Genomic DNA, 24,002 nt, shown 5'->3' with positions numbered 1-24,002 from the left:
GTCAGGGCTGTGAGCACAGCCCAGCCAGCAGCCTGCCCCAGGGCACCCGGGGCGTCTCTTGGGAGGAAGACGAGGGAGGGGAAGGGCGCAGGAGGAACATGCCTTCTTTGCAGGGGCTCCTCTGGCCAGGCTGGAGCCTCTGTCTCTCGCACCACCCACCCCGCCACTCCAGAGCAATGTCCCCCTGAGCCTGCCGACCGAGTGACCCGTGTCCCTGCTCGGCTGGAAACCAGGCGCCTCGGCTGTCGTGACCTCCCTGTGACAGGCGGCGAACAACAGCGGGCACCCTGAATCCACCCTAAGCCCAGCGGAGCTGGCGGAGGGGCCCCCTGGGCCAGCTCAGCAGCTGCAGGACCAGCTGGGGCGGGCAGGCGCCTGGCGGAGCAGCCCGACACCCGCCTGCCTCGCCATGGATGTGGGCGCTGTGCTTCTCCAGCCAGGTCTCTGAGTTATAACAACAAAGCTGTCAAAAAAAATTTTTTTGAATTGTGGTAAAATAAGATTTGGCATCTTAACCATTTTTAAGCATACCGTTCAGCATGAAGCGCTTTCACATGGCTGTGCCGCCGTCACCACCGTCCGTCCACAGAACTTTCTCACCTTCCCAAACCGAGACTCTGTCCCCGTTAATCACTAACTGCCCCTCCCCTCCCCTGACCCCCGGCCCCCCACTTCTATCTCTGTGACCCTGACTCCTCCAGGACCTTCCAGAAGTGGAATCGCACAGCGTCTGTCCCCGTGTCTGGCTTACTTCACTGAGCATCACGTCTTCCAGGTTCACCCACGCTGGGGCAGGTGTCAGGGCTCCCTCCCTTTCCAAGGCTGTGATATTCCGGTGTGTGGACGCAACACGTTTTGCCCGTCCACTCATCCATCCGTGGACTCCTGGGTGGCATCCGCCTTCCAGCTGCTGTGATGGGGTGTGCCTGAGACCTGCTTTCAACCCTTCGGGGCACATGCCCAGAAGCGAGCTGCTGGATGCCATGGTGAACAGTTCAGTTACGGTACCTATGGCAGCGCTTTCAGAATCTAGTGTTTGTCCAAAACCCATCCATAAAGCCTCCCACTGCAAGAGGGGCTGTGGCATTGGTCAGACTCCCCTCATCAGGGCTGCCAAGAAGCTCAGCGTCACTTACGGCATTCAGTCCCAACCAACAGAACGTCTGGGGTCTGTTTCTCGCAGGCATCATGGAGTCAGCTGCCAGTTTTTTTTTGTTTTAAAGATTTATTTATTGATTGATTTACTTACTTACTGGCTGCGTTGGGTCTTCATTGCTGTGCACGGGCTCTCTCTAGTTATGATGCGCGGTGGCTTCTCTTGTTGTGGAGCACGGGCTCTAGGTGCACAGGCTTCAGTAGTTGCAACACGTACATCCAGCAGTTGCGGCTCGAGGGCTCTAGGGCACAGGCTCGGTAGTTGCAGCGCATGGCTTCAGCAGTTGTGGTGCACGGGCTTAGTTACTCTGAGGCATGTGGGATCTTCCAGGACCAGGGATTGAACCCGTGTCCCTTGCTTTGGCAGGCGGATTCTTAACCACTGCGCCACCAGGGAAGTCCTGCCAGGAGTTCTTTGTGCAACAGTGGCATCTTATCCAAACAGACGTGAGCAGGGAAGACAGTCAGGGAGCTGGCACAGGGAGGGCAGATGAACTGCAGGAAAGGGGCCGGGGGGGGCCCAACACCCAGGCTGACACCCAGTGCGTCCACACAGGGAACAGTGACTCAGCGCCTCTGACGGGCTGAGGCACAGCCAACAGGAACAGGAGAGCCGGCTCCCCCACGGCAGGAGGACGTGGCCCAGAGGGACCTGATGCCAAACTTCAGCCCCCCTCTGGAGTCAAGGGGACAGGAGCAGGCTGGGACGCAAATCCACCCAGGGTGCTGGCTCTACAGAAGGGGGTGGTGGGCCGTTCAAGGGGCCCTTGCAAGCTGGACCACGGCCAACACCCGGCGTGCGCGGCAAGGCCCACATGCTGCACGTTTGGAGACAATCCTGGAGAGGAAGAACCCAGAGCCCAGGCAGGTTCTGAGTCTCTAATCCCATCCTCTGGACGCAAGTGCCCAGCTGGGACGGAACCTGTGAGAACGGCTGGACGTAGCAGGAGGGGGGCTGGGCCTCGGTTCTGCCACATTCACGCGGGGGTCTCCGGGCAGAGCCGCCCTGCCTGGACCGCCCTGCCGGCACCCGAGCCACACAATGCCGAGTGGCGCTCTGGGGGCTGCAGAGACGTCCCTGCCTCCAGGCAAGGGCGCCACCCGGGAGGGCGAGGCTCACCCAGTGAGGGGACCCGCGGGCAGAAGCAGGTGCGCCCCAGCCTCCCCGTGCTCCTAACACGGTGGTGCAGAGCGCCACGACCGGCGGGAAGAACACTCGGCTCACCTGGAGAGGACTGCTGCCCGTCCTCTCTCATCAGGCCTCCCTTCTAGGTTTTTAAAGAGCTGGGCCCCTGTCTTTCTCGCCCGGACGCTGTGCAAGGGGGTGAAGAGCAGTGTCACGACCAAGTCCGAGAATGCCAAGGCTGAAGTGACCGCATGCGACAGCGGCCCGAGACCCGTGACGGCCCTGCTCGCTGCATCATGCGCCTTTGGGTGCTGAGTATGGCCAGTGGCGGAGCAGGGCTGGACCAGACGGCGGAGGGTCCCAGGGTGGAGAGAGCCCAAGGCAGCTGCTCAGTGGGACCCGCCTGCAAATTCGGGGCCTGCAAATTCGGGGCAGGGCCTGCCGTCTGGGGTCTGAGGCCCGATGACACCCTCGGCCCTGGTGCACCCAGCAACGAGGCTGGAAGTTGGCGTCCCCGAGGCCCACAGGACGAGAAGTGCTTAATATTCATGACACGTCATTCTTCTCATAAAAAATCAGCAGCCATCAGTGCCTGCGAAAGCTCCAGCACACTGGCGTATCCAGTCCCCGGCACCGTTGCGGATAAACAGGAGCAGCCAGGCGCCACCTCAGGCAGCGGGGGCTGGGCTTCCTCTTTCATGAAGTGTCTTGTTTTACACAGAACATCAAGGAAGGCGGGACGGGACAGCGAGGCCCTGGGGACCCCGGACCCCAGTCCCAGCACAGCCGGGACACAGGGCATACGCGGCACCGTAAGGAGGTTACGACCCTCACGGGCGGACCCCTGTGTGCGTGCGTGACACTCAAGGCAAGACCTGCTGACACAACCCTGAGAAGCAGATTCAACAGGAAATGCACGGCAGACACGTCCGTGAGCTGTTCCCGGGGGAGACACAGAGGGACCCCGGGAAACATAAAGACAGCAGCGTCCTAAGGGAGGAGGCTGTGTCTGGGGGGGCTGAGTCCCAGACCTCCAGCTTCACGCCTCATGACATCCAGCCAGTTCCGCGCGGGCCGGGGCAGCGGAGTGGACGTGAACCAGAGCTGCCAGGGAAGCCCGGAGCAAGAGGAGTCACGGGGGCAGAAGGGCACTGAGGCCCACCTGCGGCCTGACACGGGGGCGTCCAGCCCACGAGGGGCAGACCTCTCACCAGCGAGGAAAGGACAGGCTTTCAGTACGTGACCCGGGGGTGCTGGGAAGGGCCTCTTCCAAAAGACAAGTAAGTATCATGCTTCCTACCTTATAAAAAACTAAAACCAAATTCCAAATCAGTCAGGTTTAAGTGTAAAAAAAAAATGAAACCACCAGACAACCAGAAGAAACCACGAGAGAATTCTTTTACACCCTGACATGAGACAGGTAAAGACATGAAGAGAACCCTGGAAGCTACAAAGGAAAAGCAATAAATACACTTTTATAGAATACGTTCAAAAGCCAAGGCTTCCGCTTGGCAAAAAAACAGCACAAGCAAAGTGAGAAGACAAACGGTAAACTGGGAAAACACATTCACGGCTTTACATGAACTCAACTCCTCAATATACAAAGAACTCCAAGAAACCAACAAGAAAAGAAGCAACAATCCATTTGGAAAATGCACCAGGACATGAACACACAGAAACACATTTAAAAATCCTCACTCACATACAACAGAGAGACTGCACGGAGCTACCCCACTTCATCTACCGGAAAGGAAAAATCTGAAAGTCTGACGGCTGCAGGGAAAGCTGCACCCTCCCAGGTGCTGCTACGACACGTCCCACGTGGTTCCCGGTGGCCCCGATACGCCCGCTGGGCGGTGCTGCTGACATAAACGCAGGTGCCCACGGACCCCAGTCTTTCTTCTGGGAGCTTCTCCTACACACAGACACGCACGCACTGGAGAAGGCGTGGGCAGGCCACTCGCCACAGCCTTGCCTATGGTCACAGGCCCGTGAACGGGCAGGGTCACGTGCACCACGGCAAACGTGCACGGTGACGCGCCACACGCTGCGTAACAACAGACAGGGCCCCACGCAGCAGCACCAAGTGCAGAAACAGCTTGAAAACAGCCTCTTTTGAGATACAAGGAGGCTGCGCAGTACAAATACACATCAGGGGAGACAAACCCACCCGCTCAGAGAGGCTACGCTCACAGAGGAAGCCGCCATGGAGCCTCACGCGCGCGGCTGGCCGCATGCTCGCCACCCCGGGCCATCACTCTGTCTCTGGGCTCCAGGGACGGCGCTGGGACTCCGGAGGCGGGGCAGGACCTCCCGCCTGCACGTGTGTCCTCCAGAGCCCTGGGTGCTCTGCCCTGCGGTCGCCCGCGTGCGCCCCGGTGCCCTCGCACCTCGAGAACACTGGCTGGGAGCCAGGCCGGGTCCCCGCCCAGAGAAGGGGCAACGCCAGAGCTGGGCCCCGCGGACAGGCAGACAGAGCAGGTGGGGGGCCCTGGGAGGGAAGCCGGCTGGAGGGCAGCCTGGCCTTGCCTCCAGGCAGCTCTGGCTCCCCCACCACGGTGGGCGGGGAGGCGGAGGCAGCCGGCCCTGCGGTCCCGGCACACGCAACCGAGGCTTTCAGGACGCGCTCAAGGCCCCGGTCAGCAGCAGCAGGACCCAAGGGCAAGAGGGGTCCTGAGACGCGGAGGCCGGGCCTGCTCTGGGCTCAGGGCTCCCTGGCAGGTGAGGGCAGGTGGGGTCGGGGAGGGAACCGAGGTCCGAGGACTGACTAGTTCGCCTGTGGGGGGCAGGCTGGGCGGGGGAGGGGGAACCTGCAGGTTGGGGAGCCGACGGGGGCTCGGGGGACCTGCGGTGTGGTGAGTGGCCGGGGCCCGGGGGCATCCCAGCATCGGTGAGGCCAGGACGGCAGGAGGTGCGAAGCGGTGTGAAGAGCGTGAAGGCCACTCCCTGCCACCCCCACCCCCCATTCCGGAAAAGGGAAGGAGGCGGAGCCCGGGAGCGTCTATGATTAGACAGCCGTCCCGCCTGCTGACGCGGGGACGGGAGCGGGCAGGCTCCCCGGGCAGCGCGAGCTTTCCGCTCACAGGGAACCCGGCAATTTTCTACCCACTCCATTTCCAAAAAAGATACACTCGTGTGAAATGTCACTGGGCTGCAGCCCGGCCCCTTCCCTGAGCAGAGGCGCAGGCTGGCGTGGGGCAGCCCCACCCCCGAGCGGGCGGAAGCAGGCGGGCCGGGGACGCCGGGGCTCCTCCTCACACCCCAGCGATGAGGTCTGCTTAATTACGCGCCCGCTGAAGCACGCAGAGGCACAGATGTCTGCAGTTTGCTTTAAAACGCATCAGGACGACAGAAAGTACTGACGGGTGGAAGGGGCTGGAGAGGCGCGTCACAGAGCAGCCCCAGGAGAGCGTCCGCGGCAGGACCCGGAGGACACGCGGTGTTTACTGCAAAACTCCTCCAGCTCTGCCGTATGTCTGACCACGTTCACAAAACGGGGAAACCGGTAGGGCTGAGTCTGCACGCGGACTCCACCTCCCGGCACCCGGGGCACGCGCGTGGGGCCGGGCCTCGCCCCACCTCCGCCCCCACAGAGGGGACACCGTGGGGGGGGTGAGCGTCTGTGGCCCTCGGGACCGCACCCCCGGAGCACCGGGCAGGTCGATGCCTTGACAATCCCAAACGTGGCCCACAAGAAAGCAAATGTGGACAGCCACGTGGCATCATCACGGTAAGGCCCGGGGTGGCGGTGACACGAAGGGTGGTGACAGCAGCAGTGGCCGTGCTCCTGGGCGGGGCACGTCATCGTGGTCCCCCCGACAGCCCGCAGGGGGTGGGGTCGGCTCCACGTCCAGGCGAGCAGACCGAGACCAGGGCCACGGCTGGGGAGGGCCAGAGCCAACCCCTGGGCCCAGCGCCCACCCGCTAAGAAGAGGAGCGACCAAGGGCAGAAGGGAGGCGGGCCGCCCAGGCAGGGCCCCACCCCCACCCCCACCAGGACTGCTGGGAAAGGCTGGGTGGGCACGGGGCAGGGGTGGGGGGGGGGCACGGGGGTGCAGGCCTGGGGCATCAGGAGTGTGTTCCCAGAGAGCACCCCTGCTTCGGGCCCAGAGTTGCATCCACGTGGTTTGTTCAAGTTCAGTCCTCACTGGAGAACATTCTGTCTCTACAAAACAGCCAGCTGTGTTTGGCTAACTGTGGCCTCCGTTTCCCCACCTCTACACGGGAACCTCGTCTCCCTGACAGCCGGATACCTTAGGAATGCACACCGGTCACTCCAGATGAGGTGGGAATACCCAAGGACCCCCAGAAAGACGTGGACAGGCCACGCACCACAGGAGGGTCCTGGAGCCTCAGTCCCAGGTCCTGTCTCCTGGCCCCGCCAGGCACAGACCAGCGGGCGTGCAGCCAGCTCTGAGAGGTAACCGGAGCCGCTGCCTCACCAACCAGCTGTGAACTAATTACAAAGAGTTCTAACTAGTCGAGCTCCCTCTCCAAGCATATGTTCCCAATTAAGTCAAACTGCAGCTGATTTTAATCAATCTTCCTTGAAGCAGCCCAACTTGAAGACTCCTCCGGGGGAGAGAGGAGAAGAGATTTGCATAAGGAACACGCCGGCAGCAGCCCAGGCAAACACACAGCCAGGGGAGCTACACGCTAAGCGGGCCCCGGGCCCCGGGTCCTCCCGCTCTGCCCAGGTCACAAGCCGGGATCCTGCGGCCGCACAGAGGAAGCGGAGCCCGCAGGCAGCCAGGCCGCCTGGAGGGGTGTCCCGCCGTCTCCTGCTGCCTCCAGGGCCTGGGGACTGAGGTGAAGAAGACGAGGTCTTTGCCCTCAGGACAGTGTGGTCAGACATAGCCTGTGATCTCCTGGTAACCCCCACGTGGGCTCACCATCCCCGATTTTATAATGACGTGCTGGGGACGCGGGGCAAAGCACGACATGCCTGAGAGCGCTCAGCTGAGGCCTGCAGATGGGTGCCGGAGCCCCCACAGCTCTCCAGTTTCTGCAAGCCCAGGTCCCCTTCAGACCCACTTCACCACCAGCTGGAGCGGCGCCCTGAGCCAGACACGAGCTCCTCCTGGTCCACTCTGCCAGGACCAGGAGGAGCAGTGGTCTCCTCTGTTTGCCCTGTGGGGTCAGAGCGCAGGGGGCACCCTCCTTCCAGGGCTGAATCTGCCCATTTCCCTGCCTCCTCGGCAGGGCCCGCACACGGGCACGCCTCCCAAACTGGACGTTGGTGGGGCGAACTCTGCCTCCCTGGCATCAGGGTCACACAGGAACTGTCGCTACGATGGGGTGACCGTCAGCTCAGCCTCTGGGGTGTACACCTCTCCTCACTCCAGAGCATCCTATGGGAGACCAGGTCAGGGGCAGCGGGCGGGGGAGCAGAGCAGTGGCCCCAGGGCTGAGGCTGGTCACCCGGGAACGGCAGCCGGGCCATCAGAGGTGCAGCCCCGAGGGGGCAGGGCAGGAAGGTGGGGGGAGGGGGCTAGGAGGGTGGGGGGGGGGCGGCAGGGGGCGGCTCAGGAGACGAAGCCCAGCCCTGCTCCTTGTGGCTGGGTGCCCGCGACGGAAGTACTGAACCTCTCTGAGCAAGGCTTCCTCATCCGTGAGATGGGGGCAGCAGGACATCTCCCAGGACGGTGGGCGGGCACAGATCGAGGACGCCCCACGAGAAAACCCGGGCCCCACGGAACATGCAGACAGTGCGCGGCAGAGGCTCATGGCGCCTGTGGCTGAGGTGGTGAGTCAGAAGTCAGGCCTTGGGCCCTGCCATCCCAAGGACCTTCTTGAAACAAGCCCTGTGTCAGGGGCGGGGATGCTCCCAAGAGCCTCTGGGGCTCGAGCTGGAACTGGCCACACAGAGAAAGGGGCTGTGACGTGGGACAGAGGTGGCCAGGAGCTTCTGTTTGCTGCTGTCTCAAGACCTGGGTACCAGCAGAGCTGGGGGCAGCGCCAGGCCCTGGGCTCGAAGCAGGAGAGAATCAGCGCGGTGGGCGTGTGCCAGCTGCGGGGCCACCCTGGGCACCCACAGTGGGGACATGGCATCACCTCCCCACTTGTGGCTCCAGAATATCCACCTCCGGGGCAGCGGGGGGCCCAGGGGGCAGCAGGCTCTCACATCGTCGTGCAAACATCTGCTCCCCCGGGATCACGGAAACCAGGCCCCGCCCGCACGCCGTCCTGGCCACACCGGGGGCACCTGCTCACAGGCACACGCGGTGCTGCGTGCGGCCACTGCCGGCTGGCTGCCCGCCCCTCTGCTCCCACAGCCACAGATGGAAATCTGCGCGCCAAGAGCTGAGCCACACCAAGGCACAGACACGGACCTGTGCCCTCCCCAAGCTGACACGGACGCCCCCTGCACCTTGGCTGTGAGCGGCTCCGGGACGCACAGCCAGCCTATGCGGGGTCCACGCGGAGCCCAGGAGGCTGGACACGGCAACACTGCTGACCCACCTGCAGAGCGCAGACTGGACTGGTCACCACCCGCCTGTGCCTCCCACCCAGGAACGCTCGAGCTAGAAGCACCCAACACCTGCCCCGTCTCCCCACAGCCACCGATGGTGCTCACTGCGCCGCTCACCGTGTCTGACCCTCAGCACCCACACCAAGCGCCACCGCGGTTCCGCGTGACAGGCCTTGAAGCCCTGGAGCAGGAAGAAGGAAACATCGACTTCGGCAGGACTCAGCGAGCCCCAGTCAGAGGCCTGGGGAGCCGTCAGCCGTGACCTCAGGCTGGCTCGACGAAGGACCCAGAAAGACATGCCCCATCCTGCCCTGACACGGCACCGCTGACAGGCGGCTGGGGATTCACCCACCAGCAGCCCAGCTCTCCCATCAGGACTGCGGCCCAATTAAAATGGTACAAGATGACAGGCCCTGGAGCTGAACACGGTCCAGACGCGGCTTGTGGCGCCTCACTTATCAAGGTTGTCACGTCTCCCGTCTCCAGGAATCGGGAATAAAAAAAGAGATTTGATTTCTCTCTAATAGGTGTCAAGACAAAAATCAATGGCCTGTCCAAACTCTGGGTAATCACAAACCTGCAGGTTTCCTGCCACGGAACAACTCAGACGGGGGGATAAAAATGAGAAACAAAGCCAAATTAAACCACTGTAAACAGCAGTCTGACTTCACAACTGCAGGTGGATGCAGACGGGCTTGGAAACAGACCTCAACCGCAGAGAACCGCTGCTGGGCTTCTGCTCCCATTGGAGCGTGCCCACCACACCCGCCACGGGCAAGGCAGAGGCCACACGGACTGTGGGCTCTGTGGCCAGGGATCGGGAAAACGGGATGGAAACCCATGACGAGAAGAGGGCTGGGGGCTGGTGACAACGAGCCTGTGGCAGGCTGTCCCCTGCCGGCTCGCGACACGTGCTCTCAGCCAGCCCGGGGCAGCGGGGGAGGCCCCTGGTTTACTCTAGTCTCTTCAGCCAGAACGTGGGACGGCTGTGCTGCAGGAACCGCGGGCAAAACCCAGGAGGAAACAGGCAGGCCGGGGGAGCCCCGGGGGAGCTCACCTGCAGGGTGAGCCGCTCCAGCTGCGTCTCCAGCACCTTCTTCTCGTCCTCCAGACGGCTCCGCTCCCCCTCCAGCTCCTCCACCTTCAACCTGCAAGGAGAGCAGACCATGGCAGGACCCCCACTGCAGCCCGCCCTCTGGGGAGGAAAAGGGGAAAGGTTACAAGAGAGTTAAAGGGCTCGCTGCCAAATTCACATTCGTGAAAATATGACATGAAGAGATGATGTTAAGAAAAAAATGGTAAAAATATGCAAGCAGAGGATGGGGGGAAGGTGGCATCTCCTCAGGTGGGGAAGGATCTGCCCGGGGCGGGGCCCTGCGCCCTGAAGGGAGCAGGAGGACCAGTAACTGGGGCACCGGTGGGGGCCTGCGTGGGTCCTGTGCCCACCAGTCCTCACCAGGGGCGACCACATACTGGACAGGGCGAGAGACGTGAGAAAGCGACCTGCAGGGTGTCCCCAAACACGATGCAAAGTCGGGGAAGCTCCCACGTGGGCCTGTGGTCGAACTGGCGGCCGTGGGCCGGGGGACCACCAGGACGAGGCGCAGAAGCAGGCTCTTCTTACCCCGGAGCCCAGAGGCCAAGCAAGGCCAGTGCCTGAAGCAGGCACGTGAGTAGGCTGCAGCTCACTGAAAGAAGGTGCCTATTTGTATCTTCATTTTTTAATTTATTTTTATAGGAACCATATTCATATGATTTAAAATTTAAAAATGCCAAGGAAGCAGTGCCCAGCACTGTCACAGGGTGAGGACAGAGCCTATCCCTCCAGCCAGCTCAGGAGCCCTCACGCTTCATGGATCATTCAGGAAGGTCTCAGCTCGGGAGGCGGGCTGATCTTCTCTAGACTGAGAACTGCCCCAGAATAGCCTAGCAGGTCACAAAGGCAACATTTGAAAAGACCAAACTCTTTCCAAGAAACTTAACGGCAACTCTGAAAAAAGCTCAACAAGATTTATACAAACGCAAAAATGTTCAGAACCCAACAAGCTAAAATTCACAATGTCTGCTACCCAATCAATGACTACCGGGCATTAAAAGAAGCAGGAAAATATGACCCACGATGAGGACAATAACTTCCCAAGAACTGTACAGACATTAAATCAGCATCCAAGGACACTGAAACAGTTTTATTAACAACTATTGGAATAAAGGAACATTCCACTGTTCAGCCCGTGAGGACAGATATGGAAGATACAAAAAGACCAAATTGAATTCCTAGAGGCGGAAGCTACAGTCTGACACGAAAACCGGGATGAGATTAACGACGGGTTAGGCTCTGCAGGACGAAACTTCAGTGCACTTGAAGCCACAGCAGTGCAAACTATGCACAGTGGCAGACGGAGAGGAAAATCAGTCCTTAAAACTGCAAAGAGCATCGCTGAGCTGTGGGGCAACTTCATGAAGTAGAAGTCACAGACCCAGGAAATTACACAAACCTGAGCACAAGAAAACATGAAGAAAACAGCCCCAGTGCCCAGAACACTCTGGCTGCTGGAAACCAGTGATAGAGAAAGCCTACTGGCGGCTGCAGAGAGGAAACGTCAGCCACAGAGGAACAAAGCAGCCTTCTCAGCAGAGACAATGCAAGCGAGAAGGAAGAGAAAAATCTGTAAAATACTAGAAGAAATGAAAAGATGTCAACCTACAATTCTATTCCCACTGAAAATATCTTTCAAAAAACAAAAGCAAAATAAAGATGTTCTCATACAAAAACAAAGAATTTACCACAAGCAGGTCTGCTCTACAGGAAATGTCAAGGGAAACCCTTCAGGTAGAAGGAAAGTGACTCCGGAAGGAAGGAGGGGCCACACGAATGTGTGAGGAGCAATGGAGATCTTAGCTGCATGGGCAGGAATATGGTTTTCACATTATTTAAATCTTTTAAAAATATTTAAATGACTATTTTTTAAAAGAGATTGTTTAAACAAAACCAATAAAACATATTGGGGTTTTAAGACATAAGCATAAATAAAATATACGACATACGACAGCAACAACATAAAGGCTGCATAAACAGACATACACAGTTGTGAAGTTATATATGTTAAAAGGTACAGTATCACTTGAAGGTAAATGGTGATCAGTGAAAGATGTATATTAAAAACCTTAAAGCAACCCCTAAAATAAAAAAACACAAAGAGTTACAACTAACAAGACACAAAAGGAAATAAAATGGTATCATAAAAACCACCCAAGTAATTCAAAAGAAGCCAGAAGAACAGGCAAATGGGAATGAAGAAGAGAGAGGACAAGCAGAAAAGAAAGCAGCATGACAAGACCAAACCTAACCATACAATAACCACATTAAATGTAAATGGTCTAAACACCCCAATTAAAAGGTTGAGAGACCCATCAAAAGGGACAAAAAAGCAGCACTCAGTTGTATGCCACCAACCAGAAAGCACTTTAACATGAAGACACCAAGAGAATAAAGATAAAGAGGTCAAGTGACAGGGAGAACGTAACAATGCGAAACATTCACACACTAATAAAAGAGCTTCCAAGGACAGAAATGCAAGGAGAAATAGACAAGTCCACAACTAGAGTAAAGATTTCAATTATCACTCTCGCAATAATTTACAGAACCTCAAAAACCATGAAGGACAGAGCAGGCTTGAACACCACCACCAACCAGTGTGACCTGACTGACATTTGTAATCACCCAACTCCAACAGCAGAAGTCAGTCTTTTCAGGTGTAACTCGAATATTGATCAAGGCAGGCATATGCTGGCCATAGACAGAGACTCTATATACTAAACAGAACTCAGTAATTCAAAATATGTCCTGAGACCATAATGAAATTAAACGAGAAATCAGTTAACAGAAAGGTATCTGGAAAACATCATTCACAATAGTATCTGGAAAAGGTGAACCTGGACAGGCCGTGGAAGGCCTGCACTGTGATGACTAGGAGGCTATCAGTTCAGCTGAGGGACACTACAGACACCTGACACAGGAGACACACGCCCTGCTCGTGGTCGGGAGGCTAAGTATTGTTACAATTTCACCTCTCCCCAGACTGCTCTGTAGCATCAAAGCAATCTCAATCAAAATCCCGTGAGTTGGGACGTCCCTGGTGTCGCAGTGGTTAAGAATCCGCCTGCAAATGCAGGCGACACGGGTTCAATCCCTGCTCCAGGAAGATCCCACATGCCGCGGAGCAACGAAGCCCGCGAACCACAACTATTGAGCCCGCGTGCCACAACAACCGAAGCCCACGCACCTGGAGCCTGCAAGAGAAGCCACCGTGATGAGAAGCCTGCGCACCGCAATGAGGAGTAGCCCCTCTCTCTGCAACTAGAGAAAGCCCACGCACAGCAACAAAGACCCAACACAGTCCATAAACAAATAAATGAACAAATAAATAAATTTATAAAAAAAAATCCCATGAGTCTTTTTGTACAAATTGACAAGCTGATTCTAAAATTCATATGGAAATGTAATGAATCTAGAATAGTCAAAATAACATTGAATAAAGAAAAAAGGGCTAACAATACCTACACAAAGCTATAGTAATCAAAGCAGTATTGGCCTGAAGACAGATCAACGGAACATAAAAGTCCAGAAACAGAGACGTACACACACAGATAACTTTTTTGGATAAATATACTAAGGCAATTCAGTGTAGAAAGGATGGTCTTTTCAACAAATGGTGCTGGAACAATCCCTAAAATCTGTATTTTGTATAATACAAAAAACTAATTCTAGGTCCCTCCATGTTGCCGCAAATGGCATTATTTCACTCATTTCTATGGCTGAGTAGTATTCCACTGTATACATGTACCACATCTTTATCCACTTGTGGACACTTAGGTTGCTTGCATGCCTTGGCTGTTGTGAATAGTGCTGCTATGAACACTGGGGTGAATGTATCTTTTCAAAATAGTTTTCATCTTTTCCAGATATATATCCGGGAGTGGGACTGCTGGATCATATGGTAGCTCTATTTTCTGATTTTTAAGAAAACTCCACACTGTTCTCCACAGTGGCTGCACCAATTTATTATACATTCCCACCAACAGTGCAGGAGGGGTCCCTTTTCTCCACAGCCTCTCCAGCATCTACTGTTTGTGGGGTTTTGGTGATTATTGTACAAAGTGAAGTAAGTCATACAGAGAAAGACAAATCTCACATGATATCACTTACATGTGGAATCTTTAAAAAATGATACAGATGAACTTATTTACAGAACAAAAACAGACTCACAGACACAGGAAAGAGGGGGATAGATCAGGAGTGTGGGATTAGCAGATACACACCACTATATGTAAAATACATAGCAACAAGGACCTACTATATAACAGAGGGAATTATACACACTATCTCGTAACAACCTACAATGGAGAATAATCTGAAAAAAGACACACATATGTATGTATAACTGAATTACTTTGCTGTACACCCGAAACTATCACAACAATAAAAAAAAACCTAACTCAGAATGTTAATAAGCCTACACCTAAAATAAAAAAATCATAAAATTGCTTAAAGATATCAGAAAAAGTCTTTGTGAATTCGGGATAGGCAAAGATTTCATACCTATCATATGCAAATCATCACATATAAAAAAACTGATAAAATTCTCTTTAAAAGACTTCACAAAGAGAATGAAGACAAGTCACAGACTGGGAGAAAAGATCTGCCAACATCTGAGAAAGGACTCATATCCAACAACAATGCAAATAAGTAATCAAATAAAACGCGGACAAAAGATTTGAACACTCTGCCAAAGATATATAATGGCAAGCACGAGAAAAGATGCTCACCAGCGTTAGTCAACAGGGACATAAAGCTGAAACCACAGCGCGCCGCCACCGCGCATCTGCCAGAAGGATTAAAGTTGGGGCGGGGAGTGGGGGGGGCGCCCAGGCCACGCGCAGGCAGGAGAACCCGCACCTTCCGTCCAGCAGCAGCGGGCACGGGGACGGGTGCCACGGCTTCGGAAGACACACGGCGTCTTGAAGAGTTACACGTGCCGCGACCAGCCACGCCCCCCCGGGTTCTCCTGGGAGAAAAGCGACACCTACACAAGGACTTGGTGTGTAACACAAAGCGGCTTCCCATCCGCAGCCAACACCGGGGGCGCACGGGCCGGGCACCCGCAAGGGCGTCGGGGGGCGGCCGGCGCGCGTGCACAGGGGAGCCGGCTCGGCGGCGGGACCCGCACGTGACGTCCCGGAGCCAGGAGGCCCGGGGAGGCCGCGGAGCGCGCCCCGCAGGGCTCCGCCGACCGCGGGGCCGGGAGGCCGGTGTGCAGCTGCCCGGGGCAGGGGCGGGAAGGGGCAGGCAGGGTTACAGCGAGCAGGAGGGGCGGTCTGGGGTGAGGGGCAGCCCCGCTCCCCTCAGCGCGGTGGCGGGGGGGGGGGGGGGGGGAGGGCCGTATCCAGCCGCGCGTCCCGCGGGCGGCGCCCGTGCCCACGACAGGCCGCGGTCCCGGGCGGGCGCAGCCGGCGCGCCCCCAGCTCCCGCCCCCGCGGGCTCTCCGAGAGGCGCCGGAGACTCGCGGGGAGGCGGCCGCGCGCCATTAGGCCGCCCCCCCCGCCACCGCGCCGACGCGCGTGCCCACCAGGCCGGCGCTTCTCAGGCGCCCGCCTCTCAGGCGCGCCCGCCGGCCGCGAGCTCGGGGGAGCGGCGGGGGTGGCGTCCAGGCCGCTCCCGGAGGAGGGCTCCGCGTCTCGGGGGCGGGCTGCGCGGAGCCCTGCGAGGCCCCGCTGGAGACGGGCGTCGCCGATGCCCCGGGCTCGCGAGCGCGGGTGCCCGTGCCTGTGGCCGGGCCGCGCCTTGAGCTCGGGCAGCTGCTGCTGGTGCGGCTTTGAGGCACACTGCCGCCTCGGCCTCGCCGGGGGAGGCGGAGGGGAGGAACGAGGGCGCGTGCGAGCGTTGGCTCAAAGGCTCAGGATGCTGCTTGGCCTTCCGAGTGTTCCCAGCAATCAGCTCTGTCCTAAGTTTCCTGAAATGGACTTCAAGTGTTTCACACGGATCGGGGCCGTCCCAGCCCGGCTCCCGAGGAGACCACGCGGATCAAAGCAGGTGGGGGGACGCGCGCTCCTGTGCGTCTGTGCGCGCGCGCCAGGACTCCGCGGCAGAGCGGTGTTTATCATCCTCCCTAAGCCGCACGTGGAACGGGTGCACCGCGGCCCCCGGAAAACCTCCGAGGGAAGACGACTTGTCTTCTGAGAAGCCACGCCCAGGGCAGCGGGGCAGGGGCGCCAGCGGGCGGTGCTGGGGGGCAGCGGGCGGACGTGGAGGCTGAGCTGGGAAGAGCACCTGGTCCGGGGGCCGCCTGCCCAGGCTGACCTAACCGCCCACGGTCCCCGACGGCCGGCGCGGGGCTCTGCGGCCACTCCGGCCCCGTCGGCTGGGCCGCTCCGCTGCCAGACGCCTGCCGTGCTCCCAGCGTCCGGCTCCGCGCAGGCACCGCCGACCGCGGCCCGAGCCGCGGCAGAAGCTGGGCTTCAGGGAGGCGGACGGCACCGCCTCTGGAGCCGCTCCTACGAGGAGGCAGTGTCCTGCTATGGCGGGATGTCTGGGTCTCCTCCCAGTCGCCACGTCGAAGCCCGAAACCCTAAGGACGGCTGAGGCCAAGGCGGGGCCCTGGGCTGGACACTGGCGGGTGAGCAAACGGGTGAACACAGGCCGCAGACCAGTTAACCGTGACTCGGTAAGCGCACCAGGGACGGAGCTGTGGACAGTGAGGACCGAGGTGAGAGGTGCACGGGACGCTCCGTGCCACCTGTGCAACTCTCCTGGAAACCAGCGGTCCCTCCACAGCGAACAGCTGGCAAGAAGGGAAGGAAAGAAAGGAGGGAAGGAAGAACGGACGCTGGGGTGGCTGTATCAACACCAGACAAAGGAGACTTCTGAGGAGATAAGCAGACAGGGGTCACCCCAAAAAAGAGGTATGACAAAAACCTAAGAAGATGCAACAGCCCTACATGACACGCTCCTGGAAGCAGAGCTTCAAGATACACGAAGCGAAAAATGACATAACTGGAAGGAAAAACAGACAAATCCACAAGTACGGCTGGAGACTTCAAAGCCTCTTGCTAAGGAGTTAAAACTGTGGACAGAAGATGAGCAACTGACACACAGGACTGAACAATACCATAACCGATGAGATTAACAGGAATTTACAGAACACACCACCCAGGACAACAGGGTACTCCTCCTTCTCAAGTCCAGAGAAAACGTTCTCTAAGACAGAGCACGTTCCCGGGGCACTTAACAAACCTCTGCAAATTAAAAAGAATGAAAACTATACAAATTAATTCACAGAGCATAATGGAATTAAACCAGATATCAACAACGGACAGATATGAGGACAATCTCTACACATCTGAAAATATAACAACACATCAAAATAACACACTGTTCAAGGAAGATGACTCATAAAATCAGAAAATATCTGTAACAATGAAAATGAGAATACGACAGATCGCCAAGTGTGGGATTCAGCTGAAGCAAAGCTTAGAGAAAAATCTGTAGCCTTGAGTGCTTATATTAGAAAACAAGAAAGATCTCAAATCAGTAGTCTAAGTTCCCACCTTCAGAAACTAGAAAAAAAGGGAAAAATACACCCAAAGCAAGAAGACAGAAGAAAATAATAAGCAGAAATCAGTGAAACTGAGAACAGAGAAACAATGAGAAAAATGGAAGAAACCCAACACTGTTCCTTTGAAAAGACCAATTAAATTGTAAAGGCCCAGCGAGAGCAGCAGAGAGAAGATGTGAGAAGAGGTCGAGCGGCAGCACCAGGAGCGGGGCTGCACCGTGGGCCGCACAGACAGCCGCCCATGGTGCAGCCACGTCACCCACACAAAACCCACACCCCGACCCTTCTAGAGACCGTCTACGATGGAAATATCCAGGCCCATGTGGTTTTACAGTGGTTTCTGGAGAAAAGAGAAGGAACACTTCCCAACTTGCTGCATGAGGCCAGCATGACACTCGTACAGGACCAGACTAGGAAAGAATAAATGAAAACCACAGGTCAGTATCCCTCACGAATATGGACCAAAAATCATGAACAAAACATTAGCACGTTGAATCCAGTAATACATAAGAATACTGCATGATAGCCAAGGAGGGTTTAATCTCGTGATGTCAGGCTGGCTCAATATGGAAAAATAAATCAATATAATCTACCACATGGATAGTTTAAAGAAGAAAAACCACATCATCGTATCAATCTATTCAAGGAAAAAAAGGATTTGACGAGATTCAACATATACTCATGATAAACCAAGAATAAGAGACAAATCAAGAATGGAGGAGGGGGGAGTCCCTGGTGGCACAGTGGTGAAGAGTTTGCCTGCCAAGGCAGGCAACACGGGTTCGATCCCTGGGCTAGGAAGATCCCACATGCCTCAGAGCAACGAAGCCCGTGCGCCACAACTGCTGAGGGCTGCGCACCTACAGCCTGTGCTCCGCAACAAGAGAAGCCACTGCAATGAGAAACCTGCGCACCACAACAAAGAGTAGCCCTCACTCGACGCAACTAGAGAGAGCCTGTGCACAGCAATGAATAACCAACGCAGTCAAAGATAAATAAATACAAAAATAAATCTTGGAAAAAAAAAAGAATGGAAGGGAACTTCTACATCCTGATACATCTACGAAAAACCTACAGCTAACATCGTTCTTAACAGTGAAAGACCAGGTGCTCCCCCAAGACCAGGAACGAGGCAAAGATGTCTGCCCTCCCCACTCCAATGCCAGTCTGGAAGCCTTAACCACAGGCACGCCGCTGGGAGAAGACGTAAAACTGATACAGAGAATTTATAGTTAAGAGTATCTATGTAGGAAAATCCCCAGGAACTGACCAAAAATAAAGACCAAAAAACCTTCACAGAACTGATAACTAAATTTGGTAAAGTGCAGGATAGAAGATGAACGACTCGAAAAGCAATCATTTCTATGTGCTAGTAATAAGCAATAGTAACCAAAATAAAACAAAATTTACCACCGACATAAAAAGATATGCTTATATAAATCTAATAAAACGTGCAGAATCTGCATGCTGCAAATACAGAATGCTGATGAAAGAAATCAAAGACGTAAATAAACAGATACGTACTGTGTTCAGGGGATGGAACACCCAACGTGATGAGAACATCAGTTCTTCCCAAAATGACACAGATTTGACTCAATGACAATAAAACCCAAGGCAGGATTTTTTGGGGGGTAGATATAGACAAACCAATTCTAAAATTTATATGGAAAGTCAAAGGAAGTAGAATAGCTAAAACAATTTTGAAAAAGAAGAATGAAACTGAAGGAGTCACATTACCAGATTTTAAAACTTACCTTAAGGCCACCCACCAGTAATCCAGACAGTGGTGATGAGATGAACACTTAGATCAATACAGTGAAACAGAGCATCCAGAAGAGAGGACACACCTTGACTAAGGCATCAGAGCAGTTCCACAAAGGAGGGGCAGCATCTACGATAAACTGTCCCGAAGCAATTACACATCTTTAGGCAATAATAAATCTTTACCTAAACCTCACATCTTACGCAAAATTTAACTGAACATGGGTCAGAAACGTAAAATGTGAAACTATAAAATTTTAAGAAATAAACATAACATTTTTGATACTCAAGGCTAGGCAAGAAGTTTTCAGACTCAACATCTAAAAATTGATAAATTGGACTTTTTCAAAATTTAAAATTTTTTCGTTAAAGACTGGTAAGAGAATCAAAAAATAAGCTATAGACTAAGAAAATATTTGCGAATCACATATTTGACAAATAGGTATCCAATATACATAAAGAATTTGCAAAATTCAACAGTAAGTAAAACAACAAAGAAGACAACTGTGTAAAAGATGGGTGAAACATGTGAACAGATATCTCACCAGAAAGGTTAAACAGGTTGCAACCTAGCACATAAGATGTTCAACATCAGCAGCCGCTTGGGAAACACAGGTGGGACTCTGCAGAGCGGCTGAAGTGAAAACACTGACAGTACCGAGCGCTGACAAGGAGAAACCCAAGCTCTTGCACAACTCTGAGCTTATGCCCACACACAACCTGCGCACGCATGTTTACAGCAGTTCTAGTCATAACTGCCCCAAGCTGATAACAGCACACGTATCCTTCAACAAGTGAACAGATAAACGTTTTAAAGCTGCGGTATGCCCGCCAGTGGAACACGACTCAGCTATGAAGAGGAGCAGAGAGCTTGTGAAGCTGCAGGTCCATCAGACCCAACAGCAGAGGACGCGTTCAGCACACGGACATTCTCCAGTAAGGACCACACACGTTAGGCTACAAAACAAGGCGCAATAAGTTAAATTTACTGATCTGACGGAATTAACTCAATGGCATGAAAGTAAAACCCAATAATATAAGGAAACCTGGAAAACAAATATGGGAAAACGAAACCACAGACTCTTAAACAACCAACAGATCAGAGAAGAAATCACAAGGAAATTAGAAAATACTTGGAGAAAATAAAATAAAAACAAAACACAAGATACCAGGGAAAGCGATGCTCTGGGGGAATTCACAGCCTTAAATGCCTGCACTGAAAAAAGGAGACACTCGAATCCATACCCTAACTGTACACCTTAAGGAACTGGAAAAGGAAGAGCAAATTGAACTCAAAGCTGGTAGAGGGAAGAAAATAAAAATCAGAGCAGAGATGAATGACACAGAGAACAGAAAAAACAGTAAGAAAATCAACAAAACCAAAAGTCGGTTATTTGAAAAGGTCAACAAAATCGACAAACCCTTAGCTGCAATGACTACTATATTTCAGTATAAATAAAAATCAGTTATATTTGTATACAATGGCAATGAACAGTTTGAAAAAGAAATTTAAAAGAATAATTCCATTTACAAGAGCATCAAAGAGAACAAACTGTTTAGGAATTAATTTAACCAGGGAGGTGCACTGAAAACTGCAAAAGACTAGAAAGAAAAACTAAAGAAATGGGGAGACAGTGCATGTTCGTGAACAGGAAAACTTAATATTGTTAAGATGTCAGAGAAGTCGAAACATTCTTGGAAAAGAACAACAAAGCTGGAAAACTCACACTTCCTGGTTTTGAAACTTGGCAGAAAGCTACTGTTTTCAGAAAGGAATGGACTTCATACACGTAACACCTCGGATGAGTCCCCCTTACGCTGAGTGAGAGAAGCTGGTCCCAAAACATTACAGACTGTAGGGTTCCACTCATAGGGCATCACTGATAAAAAATCAAAACCACAGGGACAGGGAACAGACTGGTGGTTGCTGAGGGATGATGGGTGTGCAGGTGCGTGACTGTAAACTGACAGCACGTGGGGGATTTTGAGGTGATGGAATTACTTTGTGCTCTGACTGGGGGTAAGTAATTATAGTTCATACAATGGTACACCAAGAAAAAGACAGTTTTACTATATAATTTTAATAGTAAAGAATAGAAAGTGTCCTAGTATACATTCTGTACCTTGTGACGGTGAGTATATATGCTAAAGCATGAGTATATACTTGTCACACGTGGCTGTGGTGTCTGGTGGGGGTGGGTGACTGGCTTTCATTTGGTTTCATCATTGTTTTAAGCTTCTGCAAAGACGATGCGCTGTGTGAGACCCGCTCTCTGGGTGGACAAGGACCACAGCCCCGCCCTGGTGCCCCACCCTGAGGACACTGGACGTGAAAAGGGATGCATCCTGTTGTACGCAGAGTGTGCCTCAACGACACAGGTATTTTTAAATCCCTCCTAGGGCTGCAGTAGAGTCAGCAGGTGAATGTAGAGAAAGTGCGGGCGTAGAGCCTGACCCACAGAAGGTGCTGGCTGAACATCAGCTGCTTTGGAGCACCTGTTACTGCTCCGGCGGAGGCGGGGGATGACTGTCCCCCCTTCCAAAACCATAATGATCGCAATCCTAGATACAAGACAGTCCAAGTACCGTCAGGCTTCTTGGGCCCAGAAAACACGCTTGAGCACGTGTTAGACACAACACGGGCAACAGTCGATGCCCAGAGATATTCATCACGGTTTGTTCTTAACAGCTGAAGACGTGAACTAACTCTGGCTCCAAAAGTGGATTAGCCACCTGCATCACAGAACAAACGACACGTTCATGTTTACACAAAGTCTGTAAAAACATGGGAAAGTGTTATAACTCAAGTGGAGAAACCGGCTTTAAATGATGTGGGTTTCACTATGTATAAAATATTTATGAATAGAAAAAACACTGGACTCACCTGGTGGCGCAGTGGTTAAGAAATCCGCCTGCCAATGCAGGGGACACAGGCTCAATCCGTGGTCCAGATCCCACATGCTGTGGAGCAACTAAGCCCGTGCACCACAACTACTGAGCCTGTGCACCTAGGCCCGTGCACCACAATGAAGAGTAGCCCCTGCTTGCCACAACTAGAGAAAGCCCGTGTGCAGCAACGAAGACCCAATGCAGCCAATAAGAAAAAAAAAAAAAAGAAAATACTAAAAAAAAAAAAGAAAAAACACCAAAGACTTTAGTTAAAAATGGTGGTTCCAACATTTATATTTAAGTGCAACCTCTCTCAAAATTCCATTAAAACAAGAGCATAGGTTTTCCTTACTTCTTCCTACTCCTGAAAGGACAAAGAAAACAGAAAGGACAGTGTCCAAAAACTTTAGAAGCTGGAACACAGAGGAATGAATGGCAAATGACACAAAAAAGCTAAATCCTAGACCAGCACTGGAAATGCCACGAAGCTTCTACCACAAAAAGTCCCGCAAGTCGCAGGAACGGCATCACCGGGAGTCACTTCCAGAAGCAGTGAGAAGGCAGGGCTCCAACTGGAAGTGGCCTGGAAATCTCCCCCCCCCCCCCCACTTTTTAGGAAACAATTACAAGAACTTGCAAAAACCTCACAAGGAGGCCCCCGTCCTCTTCACCCAGCCTCTCCCGCAGTGGTAACGAGGAAGCAGCTTCCACGCGATGCTGTCGCACGTGCAGATGTGTGTGAGCACCACGCCGGCGGGCTCACACGCCTTCTCTTGGGAGACACCCGCCCCCCCAGCCCTGGCAACCTCTTCTTCTGTTTTCTAAAGAGACTGTGTAAAACTGTGTTAATTATTCTTTCAGTGTTCACAAGTCTCCAGGGACAACATATGGGCCTGGTGACATATTTGGGGGGAAGCATTTTAATCATGAATTCAGGTTTTCAATGTTGGTAAGACGATCAGGTTACCTCTTCCGTCCTGGGTGAGTTCTGGTGGTCTTTGGTCTTTGAGGAGCTGGTGCACTGCCCCCGGCTTCCCGATCTTGTGAGCGCAAAGTCGCTTCTGATATCCCCACATCCTTTAAGCGGCTAGAGGACCTGTAGAGGCGTCCCCTGTGCATGCTTGACACTGGTGATCTAGGTCTTCTCTTTTTATACGTGTCAGTTTTGCTAGAGGTTTATTAATTTCACTGAACTTTTTCCAAAGAACTGGCTTTTTGTTTCAGTAATCTTCTGTTTTTCTCCTTTCAACGTCATTCTATTTTGCTCTTTATTATTTCCTCCTTTCTGCTTGTTTTGGGCTTATGTTGCCTTTCTTTTTCCAGGTTCTCGAAGCTGGAATATGAACTGGAGACCTTCCACTTCCCTATTGCGCACGTTCGGGCCACGCACCTCCTCTCGGTGCTGACTGCTCACCCACAGGCTCCGACAGGTGTGTTTTCACCATCACTCAGCTGTATTTCTCTCTCCCTGGAGACGTCCTCTTTCGCACTCGTGCTGTTTGTTGAAGGGTGTGTTGTTTAATCTCCAAACGTTAGGAGACGCCCCCGTTGTGCCTCCGTTACTGCCGTGCGGTCCGAGTTCCTCCTGGTCAGAGAACGGACAGGGTACGCGGCCAACCCTCCTGAACTTGCTGAGCTCTGCTCCGCGGCTGGGCGCGTCCACGCCGGCGAGGCTTCCCGGGGTGCCGCCCGCCGCGCCTCTGTGGACGCGGGGGCAGGTCCTGTGGTGGACGGTGGTGTCCAGCTCTTCCACGTCTGAGAGTGCTGCGTGGGGGCCCAGCTGTATGGGCGCACCTGTCCACTCTTCCTTTCAGGCCCATCGCTCGGCCTCACGAGCTCTGACGTTCTGCTGTCGTTTGGCACACGTACGTCTGTGCTGTTACGCCTCTTTGGCAGACGGAGCCCTTTGTCCACAGTATTTTATCTGACACTATTCTTTTAAAACATCCATGTCTGCACAGTTCATCGTTTTCATCCTCTTACTGTC

General features: G+C 53.9%; 1 protein-coding gene across 11 annotated transcripts in view; it reads right to left on the bottom strand.

The window, feature by feature from the left end:
• Positions 1 to 24,002, bottom strand: part of MAD1L1 (mitotic arrest deficient 1 like 1) — a 352,049-nt gene that overhangs the window by 117,218 nt on the left and 210,829 nt on the right. For all 11 annotated transcript variants that reach the window (XM_057695706.1, XM_057695713.1, XM_057695708.1 and 8 more), the window contains one exon: positions 9,811 to 9,901. In XM_057695706.1, the coding sequence (XP_057551689.1) occupies positions 9,811 to 9,901 (91 nt within the window). The remainder of the gene's footprint in view (positions 1 to 9,810; positions 9,902 to 24,002) is intronic.

The sequence above is a fragment of the Hippopotamus amphibius genome, chromosome 9 (genome assembly GCF_030028045.1).
Source record: "Hippopotamus amphibius kiboko isolate mHipAmp2 chromosome 9, mHipAmp2.hap2, whole genome shotgun sequence".
Taxonomy (NCBI): domain Eukaryota; kingdom Metazoa; phylum Chordata; class Mammalia; order Artiodactyla; family Hippopotamidae; genus Hippopotamus; species Hippopotamus amphibius.
Note: the sequence above shows the minus strand (reverse complement) of the source record. Positions and strands in the feature narration are given on the sequence as shown.